Raw genomic sequence first — 27,453 nt, forward strand, 5'->3', positions numbered from 1 at the left:
GACAGTTGTGCTAGAGGTGAGGTGGGCAATGCAGAATCAGAGAATGGTTTGGGTTGAAACGGATCTTAAAGCCCACCCAGTTCCATGCCCCTGTCATGGGCAAGGCTGCCACCCACCAGATCAAGCTCCACAGGGCCCCATCCGACCTGGCCTTGAGTGCTTCCAAGGATGGGGAGAGATCACTGATGAGAGATATGGTGGCTGTGAGGGGAACATAGCCAGCCACTTGATACACAGCTCTGGGGAAGCTGCATAAAAGACAGACTTCACACTGAATGCAACCGATGTGTGTGTGGATAGGTGAAAAAAGCATTAAATTTAGAGCACATCTCCTTTCTGGTGTGTGCTCCCTTTCACTGAAGCAGGACCAGAAGACCAGACACAGGGGCAAATTAAAAGCTTCTACTCTACAGCTGCTGGGAGAGATGGACTGAATGCCACTTATCACAATGAGCAAGCTCTCTTTCAAGGCAAATATATATTTACTGAAATGCAAGATAATTTCATTATATGCTTCTACATGTGTATATCTATACAAAAATTCATACCTTGTTTTCTGGGTCCCCTTGGAAAACTGGAGGCCCAGCTTTGCTGAGAACGGGTGATTGTACTGGGCCCGCATTCCTTTCCAAAGCAACAGCCTGGCTGCTCTGTCAGAGGTGCATGGGTGGCAGTGCTGGGAGATGACCTTGCAGCCTCACAGCCCCTTTGTTCGCTGTGGGAGGGCTGTCTTCTAGACTCAATGTGCAGGTTACCTGTGCTGAAGCTAGAGGTTTCCAAGGCTGCTGTACAGGACCTCAATTATTCAAGAGGCAGAAAGAAACAGTAACCAGTTCTGCAGCAAAAGAGATTCCAGCCAAGTAAAGCCTTCCCAGCTCCTAAACTCTTCTCTCCTCGCCTCTCCTCTCCCTGATGCTTTGTTTGACTCCAGCCAACACAGAGGCTTGATGAGGCAGCATTTCCACAGGAGTTTGCATGAAATGCTTCTTCTCCTCGCAAGGAAAGGCATGCTGTCATCACAAATTCATGCTGAGTTGAAATGGTTCACCTTTTTCGGCCACACTGTGTTTTGAAAATGCACTGTTTAATTCACAGCCACTCTTTCACTCCTTGTTTGGACCAGATGATCTCAGCAGACTTTTCCAACCTTAATGATTCTTACGAGTCAAACAGCACCATGGCAGTGCATCTCTGCACCTGTTGGCCCAAGGGCCTGGGCATCTGTAATTAATGCCAGGGCTGGGATGGAGGCCGTGGGCCCTTCAGAAGGTGGAGGGGGCAGGGGCCCATCTGGGTGGGGGTAAATAGAGAATGGGACCTGCAGCCTGCCTTCCCCTTCCTGCAGAAAGGGCTCATAAATGTTTAATAAACTTCTTGCCTTTGCCGTAGATGAGGTCCTGCTACTGATCTGGCATGGCCTGAGGACAGGTATTGTGCCTGTTACTATAGCACCACCTCTCACAGCTCTCGGTGTGGAAGGAGGGAGGGAGGGAGGGAGGCAGGCGGGGAGGACCAGGCAGCGCGAGGTGCACAGATGCACGGTGGAGCCGCTGAACACTGCCAGGGGTTCCATGCCTCGGCTCTCTCGAACTGGCCTGCTGGCTTGGGAAGATCTGCTCTGAAATTTTTATTCCGTGTTCCTTTCTTAAGCAACTGGTTGTTATTTTAGGGGTCACCAAGGGGACCGGCGCAGGCTCCTGAGTCTGGCAGTGGGAAATATGACAGCAGAAGTGAGCGCTTGTTAACGTCAGGGATTTCCTGAGGAAAAAGGACAAAATGCCTTTCAAAGGGTTCGATTCGCTGAAGGAAAGATTTTTTAACCCAGGAAAGGAAGAAGTGAAGAACACCGTTAGCGACTCACTGGGGAATCTGCGAAGGTAAAATCTGATAGCAAATTCCTAGCGAGATCCATTGGTTACATTGTTTAAAGAGAAATGAAGTATTGAAAAATATCTAAATATTAAACAATTTACAGTTGCAAAATTACTGTGTCCCCACAGTGAGCGATGCCCTGCTGTGCAAAGCAAGCTGTGCCAGAGGAGCGGTGTGGAACCGCATGTGACTACAGATAAGAGAATGTTTATATCAAGAAAAAAAGGGTGGAAATAATTTACAAAATAATGTTCTGATGTTACAAAGTGCATGAAAAAGGGTTTTAATTAAGAAAACTTTGATGTGATTAAATGTGAATTATTCTGTTTTGACTTGTATGAGAAAAACTGATGATTTAATGGGAATTAACCGTCCCAAATGATGTCACTCTTGAAATCAGATTTAGTGTTCCTAAATTACAGAATTAATGGAGAATCTTTTTTTCTCCAAAAAAAATACCAAGTTCAGCTGTGCGTGTGCGTGCATGTGTGTGCTTATTGACAGGAGAAGCTGCTGTTTGTTTGCAAAAGGAGGATTAAAGATTTTTAACTTAATCTGTCAGTTTACGAGACAGTAAACCAAGATGTTTGGTTTTGGATGAATGAATGTACAGTGTAACAAATGACTAGTTTGATCAACAAGACTGTTGGTTTAAATGGAAGCTTATTTCCATTGGAGTGGCTGCTGGCAGCATTGAGCTGTGCAATGGGTAGCTGAGAGCCAGGGAGCTCAGTGGTGTTGCTGGCTTCACGTTACGTGTTTTTCATCTTTGCAAAGGTCAGGGCACTATTTGAATCCTACATCTTATTAGTGTTTTGATTTCCTTTTGTGTGTATCCTCTTACTTTCTCTTGGGAAAGTTATTTTGAGTCAAGCTACAGTTCTTGGCACATCCGAACATGCAAGAAAGTGTAAATAATTCACATGTATTGTACTACATTGTGTATGTATGGGAAAACACTCACGTATACTTTTGTGGAAGTTACTAATATTCACTATTACATTGCCAGTTGCACTGTTCCTATACCACCTGAACAGAGTATCTCCTTCAGCACAGGTCCCAGGAGTTGTTCATTCAGTCACACATTCTCAGTGCTATGGCATTCCTTTGCTAACTTGCCCCAATACCTTCAGGGTTTGTATCTAGTGAGTACGTTCTGTTCCAGTACGGAGTGTTTGCCATGTGCCCGTGGCACGCAGGCTTCAGATGATCTGGATCACTCTCCTCTTGTAGCAGTGCATCAGGGATGCCCTGCTGATAGCACTGATACCTAACTTGATCAGCATTATTGCTGAATCAGAGCAGACCAGATCTCAGCTGATGTACAAGAAAGTTTGCCAAACTTCCTTATTTTCTGTGTCAAACACTGGTATGTCTGTGTCTTTCCTAGATGTACTAGTTAACGGAGGGAATACTCCAGATGACGGAAGTTTTCTTACTGTGTCTGCAGTCAGATCCAAGCAAGAACTGCTGCAAGTTTAGCAGCCTCTTAGGAAATGTGCAGTCGCATCCAAAGCTTTCTGCAAGGAAACATGCATGTTTTTAACTTGAAGTTAATTCTACACAACTTAGCCTAGAAATAAGAGCATACAGTTATTTACTGAGTGGTGGCACGTGTGTATTTACCAGCTGTGACCTCAGCTTTGCTAATAGACTCTAATATGTTATAAACCATCAAAGAATTTGACTTTGCTTCTCACATTTATAGATGGTTAGTTGTATTAGCATAGGTCAGGTCTCTGAGGATGTTAATGGCTGTAGTAACCAACCAAACGGCTAGAAAAAGTACTTTTAGCTTTGGTATATATGATGAGCCAAATCCTCCTCCTACATTTCATCAAACAAGAGAGCAGATCCAGCAACTGGTGTCTGGCAAGACCAGCTGTCAGGTCCTGTGCCCATAGCAATTGCCCAGAGATAGGTTCTGGTGCTAAAGCACGTGACTCAAAGCGACACACTGCCTCCTCACGAGTGGGTAGCAACCTCAAAATATTTTGTGGGTGCTGCAAAACAGGACTCTGTCCCCAGGAAGTTACCTCGGAGTAGCTGATGTGCTGGTGGGGAGGCAAAGGGGGTTGGAACAGGAGAGACCCAGGAGGTGTCCATCTCTGGGCAGTTTCATTTGCAACATCTCAGAGAAATATCCATTTGATATTAGAGTACCACCAGCTAGAATAAATTCACCAGAAGCAAAACGGGACTTGTTCTTAATTAGTTAAATACAGCAGGGCAGCAAATAAAATTGATTTAGAGGATTCCAGGCCTTGGTGAGTAATGTCAGAGCTGGACCTCTGAAAACCCTTTAAGTTTCCCAGAAGAGAAAACTTTTTCTGCAGAGGTTCTTGACAGGTACAAACGCTTTTGGCCGTCTGTGTGCTCAGTGTATGCAAAGAAAAAGATGTGAATTCAAGTAAAATCTCGGGCACTTTCTTTCTTGAGGATTTCAGGAGTCCTTAGTCAGTCAATGGCAGCAGTGGGCTTACCACAGAGCAGGAAGGAGCAGGTTCACCAGCCAATAACAGCATTGTTGATGTGAGAAGTAATATGGGCTGTGTGACACAGCTGCTGTCTGTAGTCTGGGCCCTGCTAGGTGTAGCTCCTGCAGAGCGCCCTTAATGAATTAGACATCCCAGCCCGCTACAAACTGCAGCTTGAAGCTGGTTGATCTACCCTTGTGCAGGGTGGGGATCCTTTGCCTGGAACATGGTACTACTGCAACAATTGCAGGATTTGCTATAGACAGTTATCACACAGACAAATCTGCAGAGAGTAGATGAGATCTCAGACGATTGTATCTGCCTTTGGATAAATAATATTTTTCAATAGGCAGTGTGTAGGTTTCTGAAATTACATCAGGATCATCAATAATTATTGTGTGCCGTGATTGCTGATGTAAATGTGAGTGTGAAGTTTGAGTACCTACGGCTGCTGCTGGCTACGAAAATCTGTAGTCTGGTAGAATTAATTTGAGAAAGCATTTTAATACCTGGCAAGCATTAATGTTTTCCTGTTATTGTAGAATCCATGTGGTCTTAATCAAATTAAATGAACTAATAGATGAGGGCTGCTCCAAAAGTAATGCCTCCTGTTTTGTTCTATTGGCCCACGATGTCAGAGGTGAATGTTGGTGGTATGGCAGTAGAGGCTGAACCTTCCCACCAATATTCCTTTATGTTTTGTTGCCACGAAATAGATGGCAGTAGAGGGACAGTCTGACAGAATGGGATCTGATGTGGAAGAGTGGATGAAGCAAAGGTGTGTAAGCGAATTCTTCAGTGCGGAAAACATTGCACTAGTTGATATTCATTGACATTTGCTGAATGCTTATGGAGATCAAACAGTGGATCTGGGCACAGTAAAAGTTGGACTGCATGGGCAATGTTTTCCTAGCAACGACGTCATGATAGCAGCTGTGAAGGTACCTTCGTTGGTGCAGATTTTCACAAGTACAGCATTCAGGCTTTTGTTCATGGATGATGAAAGTGTGTTGCTAATGATGGTGACTATGTTGAAAAACAGTGTTTTATAGCTGAGAATTTGCTCTATCAAAGTATGTGTTATTATGTTCTTTGTATCTGTTATAGTTTCCACAGAAATAAATAGGAGGCATTACTTTCAGAGCAATCTCCATAGTTCTATCCCACTTAATTATATAATTAGAAGAACAATTAATTCCTATTCTAAATCTCGTATTTGTGAACATGTATGTATACTGTGAATTTTATTTATGACTGATCTAGTTTTAAAAACTTCTTCCATTCTTCCAAAACTTTGCGTAAGCCAGAGTTAAAGCCAGTCAAAAAAGAAGAGGAGGAATGTCAGATGCAGATATTTTACATGCAGTAGTTATAATATTTGGGTATGGAATATAGATGTAGATACCTTCGAATAGCCAAGACGTTAGAGTTAGGGCAATATGGTTAGGTTGCGGTTGGACATGAGGATCTTGAAGATCATTTCCAACCTGAGCAATTCTATGATTCTATGATTCTATATTCTTATGTGCTGAGAGTTGCGTGTTTGTTGAAAACAGGAGAAGGATATGAATACCAAATAAACATATTCCCATGCAGCAAAGTGCTCTCCAGCATTATTCAAATAATTAAAGAGAAGATTGGTTCTAAAGCAGCTTTCTTCTAAATTATTAGTGTACAACAAGGAAAATTTTTAGTGGCACTGACAAAAGATCAATTGGAAGATATATTTCTCATCCTTTATGGGTTTGTCATACCTTCATTCTATGCCCACAGTGTTCAGTGACATAAGGCCAAAATGCAAGGTCAAACAGACTCTGTGAATGCTTGCACTGCTTACACTTGGCTCCAGCTTCATTTTTGGATTGCTATTGCAAAACTGTTTTCTCTGAGACAAATCTGCTATAGTAGAAGTGTTAATGTTAAGCTCTCAAGATACCAAATATTCTGTGATAATCTGAATCAGTTTTCAATCTGCTTTTATTAACGAGTAGTTGCAGAAGCGATGTTGGACCACAGTGTTCATCCGTCTGCGTCAACACTCCCAACAGTGAATTTGGAGTCAAAGGATGTTTTCACACCTATGTGAATTGACAGCCTGCTGAAAGCATCCAGAAAGGAACAGATGTTTTGGCTTTGGATGATGTGTCTGATCTTTGCCAGCTGCCCAAAAATGATGCACCAATTAAAGTGTAATCTCTCTGGTAAAAATAGAGTGATAAAAGTACCAAAAAATGAGGAATTATGCTTTAATTCATTCAGCATCTTAGATTATGCTGGAGTAAGACAATAACATTACTTTTTTGTTTGTTAATAGATCTTTTGAGTTAACAATATCTTTAGAAATAATTATTTGTCTTTTCCTGCCTTCTTCATTTTTGATATTTTATACAGTTTACACCTACTGACATGAGCACACAGAGCAAGGAATACATAGGGTCTTCCTTTTAATGTGCCTGGCTACGTTTCTGTCTGTACTCTCATTTCACCAACAATGCTGTCTCCTTGCCAATGGATTGCAAGATCTCAATCACCTTCAAAAACACCACAGTCATATCATGTTTCTTGTGTTACCTTGCTTTAATGCAAAGCCCTCACTCCAGCCTAAACCAAACCAACTTAACTTCACAGTTAGCATTGCTTTGAGCAAGGGCTTAAATCAAATAACCATCTCAATTCCAGTATTTCTTGGAAATGGGAACTGATGTATTCTAACGAGCTTTTTTTCTTGTTGCTGAGAGTAAAGCTGGATTAACAGTTTTATTATATGATGTGAAAAGGAGTAATATAGCAAGTGAAGCACGCATGGCATAGCATGTAGATCTGAAGCTAGGAATGCTAGCAATTTAAAGTGAAATTTCCTATTTAAATCCATAGGAAGCAGCCCACAAAGCCACAGATACTATCTGTATTTGCAAAACCTTTAGTACGGAATACCATCCATTAGGTTATGGGCAGTACATTAGACATTCAGCAATTGGAGAAAGCTATGATTAAACAAAAATCTCTTCTCTTGAAAGAACCAACCAGCCACTGTGTAGATTGCCAGGTTTAGCCCATCCATATATGCTCTGGAAACATTTCTTAATAGCCGATTATTATATGGAAGACTGAAGTGCATTAGATTTCAGATACATTTCAGACCGGATGTGTGAAAGCAGAAAATAAGTTTTTTTTAATTAGAAAAGAGTGAATTAAATCATTTCATCATCTTTTACACCAAGCTGGTCTTATTTTATATTAAGTATATGCTCATATTTTACTAGAGGTGAGTGCACCTCCATGGCGGACACAACAGAAGCTGGATCCTGCACGCACTGATTCACAACAGTGCCAAAACTAACAGGCTTCCTAACACAACTGCTGACTGAGGCCTTCCTTTAGTGAACACTTAACCCTAATCTTGAGGTGGTGTTCAGAGGGCAGTCATGCATTCAGAGCTAACCGTGTGCTTAAGTGTTTCAGCACATTGGAAAGCCTGTATATTGCATTTAAAACAAAAGCGTAAGAAATTGATGTTATGAAAGGAAGTGTTTCGGTGTGTCTTCAGTTCCTTCTGATCTCATCTTTCCTACCAGAGACATTCCCCGTTCCTATAGCACAAGGTGTCAGTATCTCCAATCAAACTGGGAGACCAAATCAATTTTGAATTGCCTTACCATGGGAAAATATTTCAATAAGTGCAGGAAATAGCAATGGTCAACTGTTGTACTGATGAGACCATTTGCATTGTAAGATGCTGTCCCAGAGTGCAGCTTGGGCTGATGGCAGCAGCTGTTTGCCCTCCATTGGCCCACCCTTTCACTGCTGGTGGTACAGGGCTCTAGGGAGAGCAGGCTGACATGCATGGGTACCATTTGTTCCTGTTCCCAAGTAAACAGAAAAGTCCATGTCTCTGGACCTTCCCTCTGTATTCCCTCCCATTGCACTGCAGTGCTCACACAAAATTTGCTCCCAGGTGTAGCCCCTTCAGCCTCTGCTGCTGAGGGGAAGTGAGCAGAAAGTTGCTTAATTTTCAGATCTCATTGAATATTAACTATTTTAAAGAAAAGGATAAAATGCTCAGCAACAGGAGTTGATCTTTGGAATGAGCTAACTCCTTGTGGTGAGCGATGTTTCAGAGCAGAGGGGTTACTTGTCATCAAATCCCTCTGGGCAGAGAGAGCCTGGGCCTGGCTCTTAGAATCATAGAATGGCTTGGGTTGGAAGGAACTTGAAAGATCAACTAGTTCCAACCACCCTACCACAGGCAGGGTTGCCAAGCACTATATAAGACTACCAGCTCAGGCTGCCCAGGACCCTATCCAACCTGGGCTTGAACTCCTCCAAGGATGGGGCACCCACAACTTCTCTGGGCAGCCTGTGCCAGGGATTCACTTTCTCCTCGGGGAAAAATTTCCCCCAACATCTATCTAAATCAGAGAAAAAATGCTTCATGCTGTATTTGCCCTTTCCTTGAAACCTGCTGCCAGTCTGTTCAGTGGGTCTAATTAGAAGTTATGATGGATTTCTTCATGTGTATATATTCTTAACAACCAGCGGGATTTATCACAGCAGAGCTCATCAGACCTTTCATAACCATGCTCTTGAAAAGCCTGCAAGCACTTCTGTACAAGCTGTCCAGCCAAATGTCTGGGATTTAGGAACTTCAGGAGTTGTTCATGACAAAAATACAGGCTGTGCCTGCCCGGCATGAACTCATCACAGCACCAAGAGGCAAACCCCTCATGCAGAGGTGCTTTAACAGCTGACTGCAGCACCTAATTGTCCATCTATATTTCACAGTAAGGCATTTATATTTTCTCTTGCTTCTTCTGTTTAGGAAAATCGATGGCACCAACATCGAGGAGGATCACATTGAGCTGACAGAAGAGGGGAGGCCTGTGCAGGCCAGCACCCGCAAGCCACAAGCATGTGACTGCTACTGCTGTGGACTGCCCAAGCGCTACATCATCGCCATCATGAGCGGCCTGGGCTTTTGCATTTCCTTTGGAATTCGGTGCAACCTGGGTGTTGCCATCGTGGAAATGGTGAACAATAGTACTGTTTATATTAATGGCAAACCAGAGCTGCAGGTGAGAAACCATCCTCCTTCTCCTGAGTCAAGCCCTACTTTGATGTCCCAGAAAGATGAGCAGGAAGGGCACCTTGGGTCACCTTTTCTTCAGTGTCCTATGTTTTTTTCTGGGTTTCGACTATCCTTCTTCTAAACAGAGTATGTTAAAACAGACTCATCAGAGAAATGCATTTAATCAGGAAGGTTTGTGAAGACTGAAACTATTTGGTATTCAAGGATGACATGTATTGTGTGGTATTTCTCTTAGCTCTAGACATTATTGGCTAGGAACCATCTGGGACCTGCCTGGGGGTGGTATTCTGTATCTAAATCCAATGCTATAATTGGCGTCACTTTTTTATAAAAGATACACTAGTCAGCTAGCATTAACCTAGCTTTAATTTTAGATTACCTCTTCAAATGATACCCTGTCTCCTCCTTCTTCCATAAATGTTTTCTGCTCCCATGCTACTACTTAAGGTAGATGCTGGATGGTCAGAGTTTTACCTTGATGAGACAAACTCCAGCTTGAGCAATCTTGCTGTGTAAATGGATGTGCCCACTGAAAGGCAGCAGGTCCTTCTTATAACACCAAGCAGGCCTGAAAAGAAAGTCTTCAAGACTAAGCAGGCCAAAGGGAAGCAGTGGCAAGAGCCAAAGATGAAAGGCCAGCACCAGCTGCCTTTTGGTTGAAACTCTTTTCTCTTAGTCACCCTGACAGAGCAGAAGCAGTAATCTCACCTAGCAATTTGACGGCATTTTGTTGTGAATGGGAGAAGATTCAACCTCAGTAACACCAGTGCAAAGAGATTGTCTTGATTTGTAGGATGAACTGACTTCTGCGAGACTTCCAAATAGCATTTACTCATAATCAGTATGCTTCATTTTACAACAGTTTTTCCATTTCTTTTACAGAAAGCCCAGTTCAACTGGGATCCAGAGACAGTGGGACTCATACATGGCTCTTTTTTCTGGGGTTACATTGTGACACAAATTCCAGGAGGGTTCATCGCAAATAAATTGGCTGCTAACAGGTTAGAAAACAATAAGCAAAAGAGTTAAGCTTTACAGCCTTACAAATGACTGTTTTACACTATATGCTGTGTTTTACTAACAAATACTTGTAGGATTTGTCTTTCAGAAGTTCCCTCAGTGCTTTTTAGCTAACTTACCAAGTTAAATTTTTCCAAATAAATGAAGTCATCCCATAGAATGCTCCAGAAGTTCAGCCCCAGTTCCGCTCTAACAAAAAATTATTCTGAGTTCAGTTTCCACTTCTTATTCAACTCTATTAGCAGCCTCAGTTCTTCATTTCTCTTCCACATGAAGTGCCAGAGCAGGGTACCTTTCATTCTGTTGGATAAACCAAACAAATTAGCTCGATTTAATAATTTTCCCACTCTTCCCAGTCTTGCTACCAGATTTTGCTGCCAAAGGGCCCAAAACACAGATGTGCACACTGTTGGCTGAATAATTCAGTGTATTATTAATTTGGCTTTTTTTTACCTTTATTATTATTATTTTTTTTTACGAACAGTAAAATCAACCAAGTTTACCCTATAGCTCAATGTATACTATCAGTGGACTACCTCCTTAGGTATGTATCATGCATATGCACAGAAAGCTATATGTCTGTCCCCATTATACTTTCAGACTCATTCTGATACTACAGTATGACACTACATAATAGATTTAATTATATCTGGGTTTGGGAGTAGAATCCTCTTGAGGAACAACAACACCCTAAAGGCTGATCTAAAGGAGAATTCCTGTTTGTAGTAATAGGAGACACAGTTCTGGCTAAGTCCACATTTGTCCTTTATTCTTTGTTCTCCCGATCCGTTTCTGCTTGGGTAGATTCAGCAGCATTTCCCTTTCAGAGAGGTGACATCTGCTTGCTAAGACCACAGGGCAGGAAACAGGCAGAGCAGGGGCCAATCTGCGAAGCCACCTCCCCTAGAAAAAGAAATGTTTTCTGTTTCACAATGGTGCTCAGTAATGAGATGTATCATTCTGCCCTATTACTGATGTTACAGATTTAGGTATAGACTCTTTTGTTACCCGTTTAAATCTTGCTCAGCACTGTGGAACCTTGAACACACACAGACCCCCCCCCCCCCCAGCATTAATGCAAATAGTTGTCTATAATATGTGACATTCAAACAGATCTCAGAACAGAGGAAAATACTAAGTGCGTTATGCTTTTGCATTAAAACCACCTTACACCACGTAAGTTGCTTTATCCATGTCCAAATTCGTGTAGATCTGCATTCCACCAAAAAGTTCATGGACCATTTATTGACTATGTCCTTTTAATTTGCTGCTTATCTGCAAACATGTGTCCTAACAAAATTTCTTGATTGTTTGGTGGTGACAAGGAGGCATGAAACATAAAGGACCCCATGGTATCAGCTTTTGGTAACAGCACCCTGCTGGGCTGAGGAGGCTATTGATGGAGAAGGCTGTTTTGATCCTAGTGACAGCTGGCTTCAGATCACGGTGGTGAGGAGGAAAGAATAAATCAATGAATTGAAAAGAACTGGTGTATTCTTGGCCATGGTGGAGACCAGCTTCTTTGGGACTGAAGGCGGGAAACTGCTGGAAAGATGCTGGCTATTTGTGGAAACACTACTTGGCCTCTTAGCAACAAAAGAGTGGCTATTTCTAACACAGTGTAAATGATGCATTTACAACCTGGGTGTGTTAAGAGTTGGCATTAAGTGAAGTAGCAAAGATTGGAAACTCAATCCCCAGAGCTAGCTATTTGGGTAATAAAACATGTTCCCTTTCTCATGGCTTATTCTTCCACTTGCTCTATAACTTACTTTTCTACATAATTTACTGTAGTTCCCTGAGATGGCCAGTAGCACTACGATAACAAACCCAATATCTCTACTAGTGGCAAGGAAGAGGCAAGGTGCAAAACTCTTCTCTTCACTGATCATAACAGAGCTCTCAGTAACGCTTATTTCTCAGCTAAATGCTTACTTGGCTTTGAAAGCAGCCTCCTAAATGTCAAGATGCAATCATAGTCTTTGTATGCTGCTTCAGATTTTCAGTTCACTTTCTATACAAATTCATTCCTTTCTCAGTTTCCTCTGTCAGCGTGCTCAGTTTCTTTGCTTTTGTGTTCATGTGATGATCGCTTTCTTGTCATTCAGGTTATGAGCTGTCCAGGCATGAGCTGTTGCTTTTGTCAAGCGGTGTACAGGATGAGATAAAACAATGTTGATCTCTGACTGTAGATTCTTTGCACTATATTGCTACTGTTAATACCACCATAGATAATAAACTTAGATGAAAAATATGACGTGATGTATATTTCCCATGAATGTTTTCACAAACAGAAGGAAAAAAAAATGCACCTGACAACAGAAGGTTTTAAAAGTTTACAATTATTTTGCAGTGGAAGATTATAAATAGCTTTACATAGCAAGATGTGCATATGTCTTTGGCAGAAAAATCAAAAAGGAGAAAATGTTTCTACTGTCATTATTTTAATTTAAATATCTGTCTCATACCGTTCCTACATCAGAATGAAGCTTAATGTGTCATTTGTCATTTTTTAAATGCCACAGGCATAATAAGCCAGTTCAGATCTTGTTCAACACCACTGAACTTGAGCAGTTTGAAAAAGGAACGTGAACTGTGGTCCTCAAAGAGCAGCATGCTGCCAGCTAGCATCAGTGTAGCCAGGAGTCGAGGATCTCTGCCACAAGGGAGGGACGACTCTCAGGGTGTGACCCTGAGACTTGGGATAAGGCAAGGCTGTTCTGACCTGACCTCCCATTCCCTAAGGTGCTGTGGTCCCTAGGGCTATCAGCCAGTGCAGCTTTCTATCTGCAGAATGAACAATCTCCCACACAAAGGCAGGCTGCAGGGAGCCAGAGATGGAGTTGTGGAGTTGTGTTGTCTGAATTGCAGACAACACAAAGATATCAGTAAACTTTGGAGGATTAACAGTAATCCACTCAATTTGAATAGTTCTCAGCATTTGTGGAGTACTCTTCTGGCAGTTCTAATAGTTTTACGTGCTGTAACAGGTTTTGAGAGGGGATCCTCCTGCATATCATCTTCCAAAGATGTTGGAGTCATGAACTCTTGATATTCAGAGTGTGGCAGATATTGAACCCTGTCTGTGGTACAGAAAGGAAACCTGAGACTTCAGTCAGCCAGGTGTGAAAATGTATGCAAGCCTGCAACCGTCCCATACTGAAATGACCGCACTGTGGCCCAGCTGTCATCATGTCTATCATCATTATTGTTTATTATTAATACAATCCATTAAGTTTGCACCACTCTTCAGTTAAACTGAGAAAAGCCTGCGTCTCTACTGGGAAGAGCTTGCACAGACTGTGGGGAATGAGACAGACCCAGCTTTGAGTGTTTCCCCAAGGCCTCTGAGGGTCCTGGAGTTTTGGAGATGTTGTTTGGATCTAAAACTACCACACAGGTTTCTGCTGCCCATTTCTCTTATGGATGGTAACTTCTGGGAGGCTGCAAAAGATTTCCCAAAGGCCTCAGGTGCATGTAGAGCCTTGACTGACTCATACCCAGCTGCTGGAAGTGCTCTTCCCAAGTAGGGTTACAAAATCTTCATATCTTGTCTTTCACAAAAGCTCTCTTGTAGAAGCATCCCTTCTATGCCACAGTTGCAAGGAACACTTTTAGCTATTATTTAGAGAACTGATGCTGGGAAGGAGTTGATCTCAAACTGAGCTATTATGAGTTTTAGCAGCAGGAAGTGGAAATAATCAGCACACTCCCACATCTCAGTAAAGCACTCAAACGAGACTTTACCTGATTTAAGATAAACCCTACTGATGCAAAAGAATTCAAGTACTTCCCAGAATAGGAATGCTTCTCTCAGTTCAGGACTCACGTGAACAGTATAGCCACCAGCAACTACACCCAAGTCTTGTCCTCTGATATTGAGGAAAAAAACAAAACCTTTGTTTAAGTGTGCATAAAACTCCTGTTTCAATCAGGAAAGAAAACGCAGTGACTTTATGGGTATTTACCCCTTTTGCCAGTAAGGCAACTTTACAATTATCTGTGTTGGTGATTTGGTGGGCAGTGGAGAGGTTGTCTTTGAGATAGTATCTGAGAACAGTGTTGCTTCTGAAAAGTAGATAATAATTGCATTCTCTTTTATGTTACTTTTTTTCAAAGGGTGTTTGGAGCAGCTATTTTTCTAACATCTACACTGAACATGTTCATCCCTTCTGCAGCAAGAGTACATTATGGCTGTGTGATGTTTGTAAGAATTCTGCAGGGTCTGGTGGAGGTAAGAACATTCACCACTTTCATTTGGGAAAATCTGGTTTTAAAAAGTTATAAATATTTTGGTCAGGCTTTCTGTTCCATCTACAATTCTACATGTCACTCATTTTTTTTCCATTGGTATTTTTACAGTGATGATTTTTTTCTTCTGTTGATCCATATTTTTAAATTTATCTTAAAAGGAAATTAAAATAATAGATTTATGGTACTGCGGACAGATCTAGTTTAGCGTACTTAAGCCATCCACTGCATGTGCTCAGGAGCATTTTCAACCCAGGACACCTTACCGTTTAAGTGATTATCCAAGTTAGTTTGCCATCGTCATATCCCCAAAGGAAAACTCTCACAGGCTTATTTTAACTCTTCCTACTTAGTGACAAGCAGCTAGACAGGTTGACTCTTTCAGCAACTGCTTAAAGTAGGAATGCAGTGAAAGCAAATCATATGATGTGTGAAATGTCTGCCAGGGCGTCACCTACCCAGCCTGCCATGGGATGTGGAGTAAGTGGGCTCCTCCACTGGAGAGAAGCAGGTTGGCAACGACATCATTCTGTGGTAAGTTGATAGGCTTTAATGTGTATAGACATATGTATTATTCATTTCATGGTTTACTTTTTCTTCATTTGCTCAGTCTTTAGGTGTTCTATTTGCTGTATGCGTTAAACTGACTCTTCTAATTAAGTATGCACTTAATTATTTTGAAGGACTTGAGGGCTTGGTCAGACTTGTACTTTTCTCTGCTCACTGGGTCTTTCCTCCTGCTGGCAGACAGCCTTCTGGAAGGTGGCCTGTGGGAAATTTCGGAAGGCTCTGGGGAAAGGAATCCAGTGGAAAGATGGGAGAAATAAAATTGGTTCATTCCATTTCTAGGCTCTGGCAAAAGCCTTAAATCTTTCTATGAAATAGGGAGCAGGGAGTTTTACACCTTGTTCTCTTTTCGTTCACAGCCAAATCAAGAAAAATAAAGGGTTTTTCTTCTTTTAATTCAATCCTCTGGGTAGCAGTTTTCGAAAAGAGATGCTGCAGGTCACTCTGTACTACCACATTTTCTTTCCAGAGAAGACTACTGTGCCTCTTGCCTCTTTCTGGCCCTTTCATTTCTTCATCTTAATTTGGTAGCTAGCCTAGCTGATAATTTCAGGGAAAGCTGTGAATGCTTGTATCTCCTTATTGACTCCATGGTGAATTTGGACAGAAGGCTAAATGGGAGGAAGATAAGGCATAACCCAAATGCACTCCCTCCACTCTCATACCTTAAAATGTCCAGATATGCAGAGTAAGGAGCAGAAAAGATTCTGCTGTAAATTCAGATGGGCTGTGTTGAGAGTGAAGGAAAAATCCTACTCATTACTTCAGTCTGTCGTTTCTCACCGTCTAAGACACACATCTCTATTTGCCTTGTCCTTTCCCACTTGTAAAAGGGAAATTGGAATGGTGAGTGGGTCTTTAATAATACTGAAGACAAATAAGAAATAGTCACGCTTTGAAGAGTGAGCAGCTGAGAATGGAGGAAGAGAAAACAAAGAAAGTAAGTGTTGTTGGTGGGGTAAAGCCAGATGAAGACAAATGTCTGTGAGAGAGAATATTCAATAGAAAATATAAAGGTACTAAAATTCTTTTCAAGTACTTAAATTCTCAGCTCTTTCTGCATTCAGAAACATTTTTCACCAGTAATGTGTGTTTCCCAGTCTGAAAACCTTGGCACAGCCCACTCTTTTCCTTTTTTTTTTTGTCCTGTGTCAACATTAGGCTATTTATTCTGTGTGTTTGTTCATGCTGCTGACATAAACTAAACATGGTTAAACAGATTCAGGGTTGGTGTGAGCCTCTACTCACAGTGCTTGTCAGGTGGTGGGGCTAGAGCCATGACACAAGCTTCTCCGTTTATTGGCATCCATTGGGATTTCTGGACACCAAGAGGGCTTCTGAAACTCAAGCTGTTGGCTTCTCTGAGTTTTACTTCGTATGCCACAGGGTCAGGAGAGAATCCCCTCTTCAGGTTATGCCTGTGTGGTGGTATGCCATCAGTGTCAGCTTTGTGAATCCCATTTACCTAGAGGGCACAATCCTTCTGGCTACAGAATGAGCCAGATGATCCCACTCCAGCAAGGGCCTGTCTCTCCATCCCAGTCAAAACATCACAGCTGCCATCCCATCACAAATGTTCACCAAAAAAAATGGTGCCAGCCAGCCAAAAGCATCCCTCCAGCATTCCCCTTTTCACACCTGCCTGGATTGGCTGTAGTGAAGGCTGGAATCATTTATAATTGCTGACATTTTTCTTAATCCTTTTTCTCCTCAGGGTCCTATGCAGGTGCAGTGGTTGCCATGCCATTGGCAGGTGTGCTAGTACAGTATATAGGATGGTCATCGGTCTTTTATATTTATGGTGAGTTGCTTAACATAAAGAATCTCCTCTCCTCAGCTGGTATTGCGTGCAGTTTTGTTAAGCCCGTGTGACGGGTATGGATCAAAGCTGTTTTGAGGAATGAAGTGGTTGCAAGTGGGTCTTCCAAATTATTCTCTACTTATGGCAGCTTCTGAAAACTTTCATTTTGTAATCTGTTGTAGCATTAAATTTTAAAATTGCAATGACCAGAATAGAGCCTATGGTGTACAGTACCAATGAGAAACACTTTCTGGCTTTCTGTAGTGTGCTTGATGGAAGTGACACATGGTCATCCCATGACAGAGTTGGCTGCAGTTGTGCAGGTTGCTCTTCAGCACAAGCACTCAAAGATTCATGTCCCAGAGCACCCTACACAGCATTATGGGTTAGCATATGCTGTGGATGGGGAGTCTAATTCTTCAGAAACCTTCTGCCCTGAAAAATATGTCCCATGCAGTTGAGATGGATTTTCTGTGTCTTCTCTGATTGTGAAGCCTTTGTATGCAGATGTGAACATGTTAAGATCAGAATGTTATTTTCCTCTCTCCATCCCACATAAAACTTTGCTTCTGCCTTTTCTCTGCCCCACACATGCTGTGTCGTATGAGCAACAGAATGCTCAAACACTTTGCAAACAGGCATGCAGTATATACAGAGCTGGGAATCATTTTTTCTCCCTTCCCTGGATGTATTTTTTTTGTGGAGAGTTGGTTTAATTGGCTGTTGAAATAACCTCAACGCCTTTAGATATAGAAGTACGGCTTAGTTGGCTTTTAAAAATGAGTTTTGCTTTTCCTGCCTCTCTAGGAATGTTTGGGATTGTTTGGTACGTGTTCTGGCTGCTTCATGCCTATGAGAGTCCTGCTGCACACCCAACAATAACCAGAGAAGAAAGAGTATATATAGAAACAAGTATTGGAGAAGGAGCCAGCCTAGCTAGTGCAAACGTAAGTAAAAAAGGCTTTTCAGTGACTAGTGAGCTCTTTGCACAATATCAGCATATAGTGAAATGGATACAGTTAGCTTCATAAGAATGGCAGAACTATTTCTGTTGATGTTTAGGGGCAGGATCAGGCTCATGCATGTGGACAGGACTAGTTCAGCAATAGGCAAAACCTGTAGGGCTGTTTCAGCTCTTGATTTACAGAACATCCCTAGTCTAGGGATGGGAATGGAGTGGGGAGAGCAGGAAACAACACATTCTGATATGCTCTTGAGTAATTATCAGACTTGTTCTAAAATAAATCCCCCAAACTAATGGAAATACCATAATAAGGATCTGGCTCCAGACGTTAAATTATCTAGCTGCCTTATGGGCTCCTGCCAAGGATGACTGAAATTCTGAGAGCTCAGACTGGGGTTTCTGCCCTGCTCTCTCTCACAGCAGCTCAGTGCTCTGTTTTAAGACTTCTCTCCTCAAGAGGATCCTGGGAACTTACAAGCAAAACTTATTTTCCTATTGAACTTTATCCATTCCTTTAAGTAACTCATTTTTGCTATAGGCAAAAAACAAAGATGTTTCTCAATAGGGTGTTCCTTCTTCGCTTTTGCTCTTTAACATTCTGGAAAACAAAACAGAACAAAACAACAACAACAACAACAAAAACACCAACTCTCCAAACGCTTTCCTCTACATGTTTTGGATAACAGTGTAAGAGAAAGTATAAAATATCAGTCTCTCATTTTGGGCATGCTCCTGAAGTTTGGCTGAAGTCATTCGGGTCTTGTTTGGAGATACACACACTTGTTCCAGGTCATGATTTTGCCCTTACTACATGGAGGTTTGACTGCAGAGAACACTAGTACCATCATCATGTGTTCACACATTACTGCAGGCACACACTTGCCTGTGGAACATAGCTACTATTTTCAAGAAAGGAGAATATGAATGAATATTGCAATGGTTACCTATTTAGGCTTCTGATTTGATATTTATTTCAAGTGACTAGAGCTCCAAACTGTTGTGTGGAGTATTGAAGCATAAATAGAAATCAGAAATGCCAAAAGCAAATTATATGAATTAAATCCCCTACCACAAGCTTTTTTACTGAATGAAATGAATTAGATTGAAGCAAGCAGTAGCCTGCTGGTGCATTACTAGGTGATTCTTAGTTTGGAGATTGTTTTTTTCATGATCCCTTTGCAGGACCATATCAAACCTCATTATGACAAAAAGTGGGGAACAGAATTATATTTTCTCTAGTTATCCTTGACTCTGTTATTGATCTTACTATCACAACAGCAGATTTTCAGAACAGAATTTTGTAATTTCAGTAAGCTGAGCGGTACAGTAGTCATCCTAAAAATCTTAACCATCCCAAGAAAGTTTCTCTGCCTCTGTTCTTTTGCCATTAATTCAGGCAATATCTTCTCATCCACTTACATTGTAAGCAATTTGAAGTGTGAAATGAAGTGTAAATTTTGTGCAGTATACTGGATAGTCCTGATACTGAAGGATACTATCTTATCTCTTCATGCTTCTGCCTACTAAAAAAATGTTTGTTTGTTTGTTTTTCCTAGAAATTTAGTACTCCCTGGAAAAGATTTTTCACTTCAATGCCAGTTTATGCGATCATTGTGGCTAACTTTTGTAGAAGCTGGACCTTCTATTTGCTCCTTATAAGCCAGCCTGCTTACTTTGAAGAAGTCTTTGGATTTGCAATAAGTAAGGTAAATGTCTGAGATGAAGCAATGACCTTCAGACCCCACTCTAGGAGACAGAGGATTCCCAGATGTCACTGGAGTCATTTCAGTAGATTATTCCAGGTAACTGGGCTGACATACATTTACAAACTTGATAGAAATGAAAACATGCTAGCATCAAATTGTTAGCAAAAGGGAAGAAAGGGAGAGTTGCTTTCATACAAAGAAACACATCATAGAAACCAGCAGGTAAGTAAATAGAAAATCACATTTTTTTTTAGTGCTGGTAGCTTAGCAGTATTTGCCATGTTTTTGAAAAACGAAGTTTTTCTTCCTTTTCTTTCTTTTTCAGTACATTTCATTGACAATCAGAGGTCAAATTCTCCATGGACTGATATTTCCTGCCACTCCATTAAAGCCAGTATAGCTACAGTCTCCCTTTAGAGTGTGAATGAGGACTGTGGAATGACTGTACCAGAAAGTTTTTCCAGCTTTCCCTTAAAAAACCTACTTACTATACAGTAATTTTCATATAGTAATGTATTGTTTCATTATAGCAATAAATTATTTATTCAGGGCAATGACACTCTGAATGGCCTAGTGTAGCAAAGGTATGAAGAACAGGGTTATTAAGACAAAGTAGATTTGTTTATTCTGAGTTGCTTTTCATAAATGTTAGAATGTTCACTAATTAAAAGCAAATGTAAATCTGATTTAGTGTCAGTGTAAGGAAAGTGAAACTCAAACTTCCTACTAAATTACTTCTTCAAATAAAAGCCTCTATAAGATGATGTGCTGGCCTCTAAAATTGTGCAAAACAGAGTCTTTTCTTGTATTTGGGATAAGTACCAGAGTTGACAGAAAAAGTAAGAGCTCTTTGCCAGAAAATGTGATAAAATGAGCATGAATATATAGATCCTAGTACCACAAGAGCAGAAGTATATGCATGACTTGAAATGTATGCTTAATTATTTATGAGATTATACAATAATTTCAGGTTTTGTACTGTATATTCATGTATTGCCTATGCAATGTGCATGTGCTGCCTTCATTATTATAGTGTCAGGAAACAGACTTCCTATGTGGAAAGGAGCTCCTTAAGAACAGAATAATAAAAGTACATAAAAGCAGTTGAAAGCTGAGGCAGAACACTTTATTGTAGAACACATAAGTACGTGCTTTCTGGTATCTACAATGGAAAATACTTGCAGTCCTCTATGCCATTCTTCAGAGCAACCACCAAAAAGCAGAGATGTTGCATGGTATTTCTAAGGTGAGATTCTTATGCTATGCCTTCTTCTCCAGGACCATGAGGAGATATTCACACCACCCCACTTTGGGCATCTACTCTAATGAGCTAAACTGGAGTAGTCTTGCACTCCAGTGCTGGTCAATGGAGACAGAAAATTCCTCTAGAGAACCAACTCCAGAATTTTTATATAGAGTTCTCATTTTTTCCTTCTTATTATAGCTTGTGCTCCATTATAGCTTGCGTACAGATACTCAGATATGGGAGAAAAGCTACCACTGCCTGGATGGGAGCACTCTGGAGTCCCTCAAGCTCCTAGAAATCCCTACAGCTGGGACAAGAGTAGCTTAAGGTCAGCCAGGTCCTTGCAGAAGGTTCTGTTGAGGAAAAAGTCTACAATCCACAGAAGGATATGTGCTAAAAATGTGTCCTATATATATGATTCTTGTTCTTTTCCCCCTAAATCCCAAGGAAGGATATCAGCAGTGAGCACTTACTTTTGTAATTTCAGGTTGGCCTTTTGTCTGCAGTTCCCCACATGGTCATGACAATCATCGTACCCATTGGAGGGCAGATAGCTGACTTCTTACGGAGCAGGAAGATTTTAACTACTACCACTGTAAGGAAGGTCATGAATTGTGGAGGTACTACTGGATTCCAAAAACATATTACTTCAGTTGTGTGCTGCACCTGATGCAGATATCATAGGGCTTGGAGAATATGCCCTACTAGGAGTGACTAAAGGAACTGGGGCTGTTTAGTCTGGGGAAGAGGGGGCTGAGGGGAGACCTTATTGCTCCCTTCAAATACCTGAAAGGCGATTGCAGTGAGAGCGGGGTTGGTCTCTTCTCGCTGGTGACAGGTGACAGGACAAGGGCAAATGGCCTCAAGTTGCACCAGGGAAGTTCAGGTTGGATATCAGGAAAAACTTCTTTACAGAAAGGGTTGTGAAGCACTGAAATAGGCTCCCCAGGGAGGTGGTTGAGTCACCATCCCTGAATGTGTTTAAAAACTGTTTGGATGTGGTGCTCGGGGACATGATTTAGTGGTGAGTTGTTAGGGTAGTATGGTTAGGTTGTTGTTGGACTTGATGATCTTGAAGGTCTTTCCCAACCTGAGCAATTCTATGATTCTATGATTCATAGTTTGGCCAATGTTTTATTGCAACAAGAGAAAATTACTCTAGTTTGCATGTGCAGCTGGTTAATCTGGAATATTTAATGGAGAGCTGATGTTAGACATTCTTATGCTGTAAATCCTTACTCATACAACTTGCTTTTAAAAAGAGACAAAGCAAGACACATTGTTAATAATCAGAAGGGCAATATGGACTGGATCAGAAGAGAATATGATAAAATAGGCCTCATCCTGAACATTTGATTTGACAAAGCTAGCCACATCCTGTGGTGCTGCGGAGACCCTTTCCCAGCCTTGTATTAACTGGCTGTGTTCCTATGTGCTACTTCCAGCAGAATCCACTGACAAATTCGGGCTGCAGGGATCAGCTGCAAGAAACATGGGGGATAGACAGACTCATTTTTACTGAGCACTTCACAAAGGATTCTCAGATTATTTGTATTTTCCAGGTGTACTTTCAGCATTATTAAAAAAACAAACAAACAGAAGGATTGTAAAGTTAAATATTAGGAAATTTTAATTTCCACTGAAGGCAAAGCCTGTGATACCCAGGCATGCCCTCTTCTGTTGATGACACACTTGTATGAAAGATAGTCTTTTGTTCCATCTGCCAAGAACTTGTCATTTCACCACAGCCATAAGAAATTGAAGACAAAAAAATATTTCTCTCCTTTACCGTTTTTTGTTTGTTTGTTTTGTGAGTTTTACAGTGTTTTGTACAGAATCATTTTCTCACTGTTTCTCTATACTGCTTGATGAGTCAATTTATCCTATCACTTGGCTCATTTACACAGGAGTAAAAAGTATATTCTGAATAAAAAATATTAAAATATTCCTGCAAGTATATTCCCAGCAATAAATATTCAGGTGTTCCTGCAAATCCACAAAGTTGCCCAGTGTGTTCAAGAATAGCTTTGAGATAGGACAGAACTCTGAGTCATTTTAAGTTGCTGTTTTGTCTTACTGGTACCTCTGTGACTAGTAGTACTTAGAATGTAATTTATTTCCATGTGTTTAATTTGCAGGTTTTGGGATGGAGGCAACCTTGCTTTTGGTGGTTGGTTATTCCCATACAAAAGGCGTGGCTATTTCTTTTCTGGTGTTAGCTGTAGGTTTCAGTGGCTTTGCGATTTCAGGTAAAAATTAATCTTATTATTGATTTCATTATTATTGATAAAAGGGATGTTACCCTCAATGTTGTTCCTGACGTTATTTTATTATTGTTTGCTTTTAGCATGGATACTTATGGGGTATTCCCTACTATTTCCTATATCAGAAATTATTTCTTTCAGTATCTATGAAAGGTGTTGCATATAGGATGTGAAGCTTTGAAAGAACCTGCTCTGTTTTGTTTCTAGTTTATACCAGCCTTGTGCTGTCTAACGCCCATTTACAGTTGTGGCCACCTTCCATTAAGAGCATCCCTTAAAAGAGGGAGAGAGAATTACTCTGAAATGAACTCAAGGGATATTGGTTGCAATCCCACTGCCAACCCTATCTGCCAGTTTGTGCTCCCTAGGCCAGTTCCATCTCTGTTGTGTCCTATAATCACCCCATTCATCTGAATTGCTGTTTCTGCCTGTTTCATGAGGCTTACCAGTCTCTGACTTTGTAGTTCCACCAGTACCTCTGCTATTAAAAGTAACATGTCTTCTTCTGAAGATGGAAGCCCACCTCCTGGAAGACTGCCAAGAAGATGGATCTATTGAACAAAATGAAATAACTGCTGGTCTTCCATCTTTTCTGGGTTACGTGGATGGGAAGTAGTTGTGCTACTCAGCTATGAGGTGTTTGCATGGCAGGCCGTTTCTATCAATCAATTTTTATTGCAGACTATTTCCAGCACTCAGCTTTTTTACTGTATTTAATCCTATGGATTTGGAATTCATCATCCTTTCTTGTGATCATCCATAGCACTTACAACTAATTTTCATCACCTAGAGCATAATTATCTGAGCTGATTTTTACTATCTCTTTTTATTTATCAGTGAAATATTTACCAAGAAGATATGCTACAGTCAGAGTAATTAATTTTCTTACTGGTTTATATACAGTGGGAGTTTTCTTGTTTTGTTTCATTTGTTGTTTTTTTTTTTTTTTTACTATATTGTTTAAATATAATTTAAAGAATTAGAATACATGTTTGAAAAACACTACTACAAAAATAAAAGTGTATATTTTTAAAAAGAAAAATACATTTGACAAACATGATACTTTCCCTTCCTACTTAAATTTTCTTCCTGAATGCATTGTTCCAGTATGAGAAGATGGGAAGTATGGATACTCTAAACCATTCACTGTGAAGCCAAAAGGAGTCATATTTTCTGTACAACATGGTCCCCAGAGTTAGGGAATTAAAATAGAGGTTTTATGAAAGAATAAAGAGTTACATAGTATCTTCCAGCTTTATCACTGAGAAAATATTACCCTTGCTTTTTAATATGTGGATTAGAGTTTCCTACCTGTTTCAGGCTTCTTTAGCCAGAACAGCTAGAGAAAGTCGTATTGGCCTGATAGCACAAAGTTGACTGCTGTCTCTGGTATGTTGTAGGATTCAATGTGAATCACTTGGACATAGCCCCACGTTATGCCAGCATCCTGATGGGGATCTCCAATGGTGTGGGGACACTGTCGGGCATGGTGTGCCCACTCATCGTTGGTGCAATGACAAAACATAAGGTAACATTTCTCCATGCTTTCTAGGGAAAGGATTGGTTTATGCAGTGAAAGTTAAGACATTTCCAATTTTCCTGGGAACTCAATTTCATCATTAATATCTTCAGCTGTTTTCTGTTATTGTTGTTTAAAAATTCACTTTTACAATAGTGTAGGGGCTAGATTCCCAGCAATTATAAACTAATTATCTGCATCAAGATATTATTTTATACCACCTCAGGCTGAATCTCTTCAATATCCCCATGCTACTAGTGAATATTTACTTAGGAAACACCTATGCAATGCAGCCATAGTAGGGCTCCTGAGCAGTCACCAATTAACTCAATTGTTAGGGAGAGATCTGCTTTTCAATGAATATTTATTGTCCCTTTTTCTATTGTATTAGCCCTCAATATGAAATTTAAAGTACTCACATCTCATAAATTGTTTTATCTGTAACATCAAGAATCAAATAACAATCAGAGTTGATGTTCAATATGTGTTAATTCGTAGTATAATTCAGACATTAATATTCCTTTTTACTGCAAACTTAATGAGACCTGGACCATTCTTTCAGACCCGCGAAGAGTGGCAAAATGTCTTTCTGATCGCAGCCCTGGTGCACTACAGTGGAGTAATATTCTATGCTATCTTTGCTTCTGGGGAGAAGCAGGAATGGGCTGACCCTGAAAACCTGAATGAAGAGAAATGTAGTATAATTGATCAGGATGAACTGGCAGAAGAAACTGAGATGAACAATGAAACTTTTGTAAGTCCAAAGAAAACATATGGTGCTACCAGTCAAAACAGTGAAATACAGAGAAGAGAATGGAGAAAGCAAAAGCAAATAACTCAAGACATGGAAGAACAGACTTCTTACCATTACGAAAATGGGAATTTTCAAGATTTGTCATAAATACTTGAAATTGTAAGGTTTGTATAGCAGCTATTCCAATCTTCCCTTCTGTCTAGCTGCCCTAAATCATCTGGTATCCATATTTATTTTCTTATTCAATTGTGTAATGTCTGTCCTTGTGGCTAGACACGAGGGGTAATACTTGCCTTCTAATATTGTGGAAGAGATCTAACAACAACGGGACTGGGAGAAGTGACACTAAATCTTCACTTTGCCACTGGATTCCCTTGGACAGAGCTCCTGTACCTGTTAAACGATCGGCCCTGGCAAAGTTCCTGCCTGGTGCAAGCCTATGACTGTAGGAACAAGCAGCAGCCTTTTCTTCTCTTCTGAACAGACAAAGGACAAGGTCATATCAGATGGCGGATACACGGTCATGTATGTGCTTGGTGGGGCTCCAGTGGCACAACAGTCTGTCATGAGTGGCACTGCTTTGCCTTTTGAGGATTCCTGTAGGTTAACATTTGAGATGCTTAACGCATGTCAAACTGAAAACTGCAAAAGTGGAGGGAAAAAACAGATTTATGACCTGAGGCTGTAACCACTAATGGTCACTCAACAACAGGAAGGTAACATGTAGCAGAGATGGCACAGTATTGCTTCAACATTTCCCTTAAATTGATTATCAGTCTGCTTTATAGGCATAATCCACAGGGTCTGGATGAGGCAATAAAATGGATACTTATAAGATTTGTCCCCCTTCAAAGATTTTGTGCCGGCATTAAATAATTTTGAATATAAATCATCACTAGAGGTGCAATATTATAAATCCTTATAAAAGGAAATCATTATCCTGCTGGGATTAGGTTTATCACTCAATTCATTATTGTGAAGTAATTTAAATATATTTTTCTAGCATTATACTGTTACAGTTCCTGGACTCAACCCCAACAGCCTTTATTTAGATGAATAAGCTTATTTAGATGAGTAAAGTCTTTAGTTCTGGATCTACAACTTCTTCTTCATCAATGCCCCAGTCTCACTGTTGCAAAAAATGTAGTACTATAGCATCTGAGAGACAGCAGAATATCTATGTCTAAAAGTAATTTTCTTTTTCTATAGGTATATATGTTATGCATAATGTGGCTTTAGCTTTTTTTCCACAATTTTTAGAATCAGCCAGTGGAACATGCCATATTATTCAAACAGCTGCAACTCAGATTCATTGTGGCATTAATATTCATTTCAGAATGGAGTATTTCAGTAAGATATTATTTAATTTGTCTTACATTATTATTACTGCCTCATTAAATTCAAATGAAAGCTACCCTCTCTAGTCTACAATGTGCTTTGTGATATTTCAGTATGATTGTTCTCATATACAGCCACTGTGATGCACACAAGATGAGAACATCTCTAATACTCGTTTTACTGTTTTGTTGAAGCACAATTGAATACCATGAGTGGAATTACATTTGTACAATCAGTTGAATCCATGGATGATATATCTTCCCTACAAGTGTAACTAAACAGGGAAACCAGGAAATTAGCTAATTCTCTTTATATATCTCTGGTTCCTTTTCTACCTAGAAAATCCAATCTACAAGAGTATACATGGATGAAAGTGAGGCAAAGGTGCATCTAATTTGGTTTCAATTAGGATTTTTAAACTGGTATTAACTGATTATTTAATGATACAGGTATTGCTATGGTGCAGAGCAATCCTACCTTGACACTATGCAGTTTATTAACAAACCACTCCAAAAAAAACCCCAAAAAACAAAACAAACAAACAAACAAACAAACAAACAAAAAACCCTAATCCTTTTAACTTTAATC

At 40.5% G+C, this 27,453-nt stretch overlaps 1 protein-coding gene across 1 annotated transcript; it reads left to right on the forward strand.

Moving 5' to 3' along the window:
- On the forward strand, nucleotides 1,554-27,453 carry SLC17A8 (solute carrier family 17 member 8). Its single transcript, XM_021410809.1, has 12 exons — nucleotides 1,554-1,877; nucleotides 9,169-9,421; nucleotides 10,318-10,436; nucleotides 14,575-14,689; nucleotides 15,153-15,240; nucleotides 16,988-17,074; nucleotides 17,882-18,021; nucleotides 19,595-19,744; nucleotides 21,478-21,610; nucleotides 23,129-23,239; nucleotides 24,655-24,782; nucleotides 25,336-27,453. Exons 1-12 carry the CDS (start codon nucleotides 1,777-1,779, stop codon nucleotides 25,672-25,674), a joined length of 1,764 nt encoding a protein of 587 aa, XP_021266484.1. The 5' UTR covers nucleotides 1,554-1,776; the 3' UTR covers nucleotides 25,675-27,453.

This window comes from Numida meleagris, chromosome 1 (genome assembly GCF_002078875.1).
Source record: "Numida meleagris isolate 19003 breed g44 Domestic line chromosome 1, NumMel1.0, whole genome shotgun sequence".
Classification (NCBI taxonomy): domain Eukaryota; kingdom Metazoa; phylum Chordata; class Aves; order Galliformes; family Numididae; genus Numida; species Numida meleagris.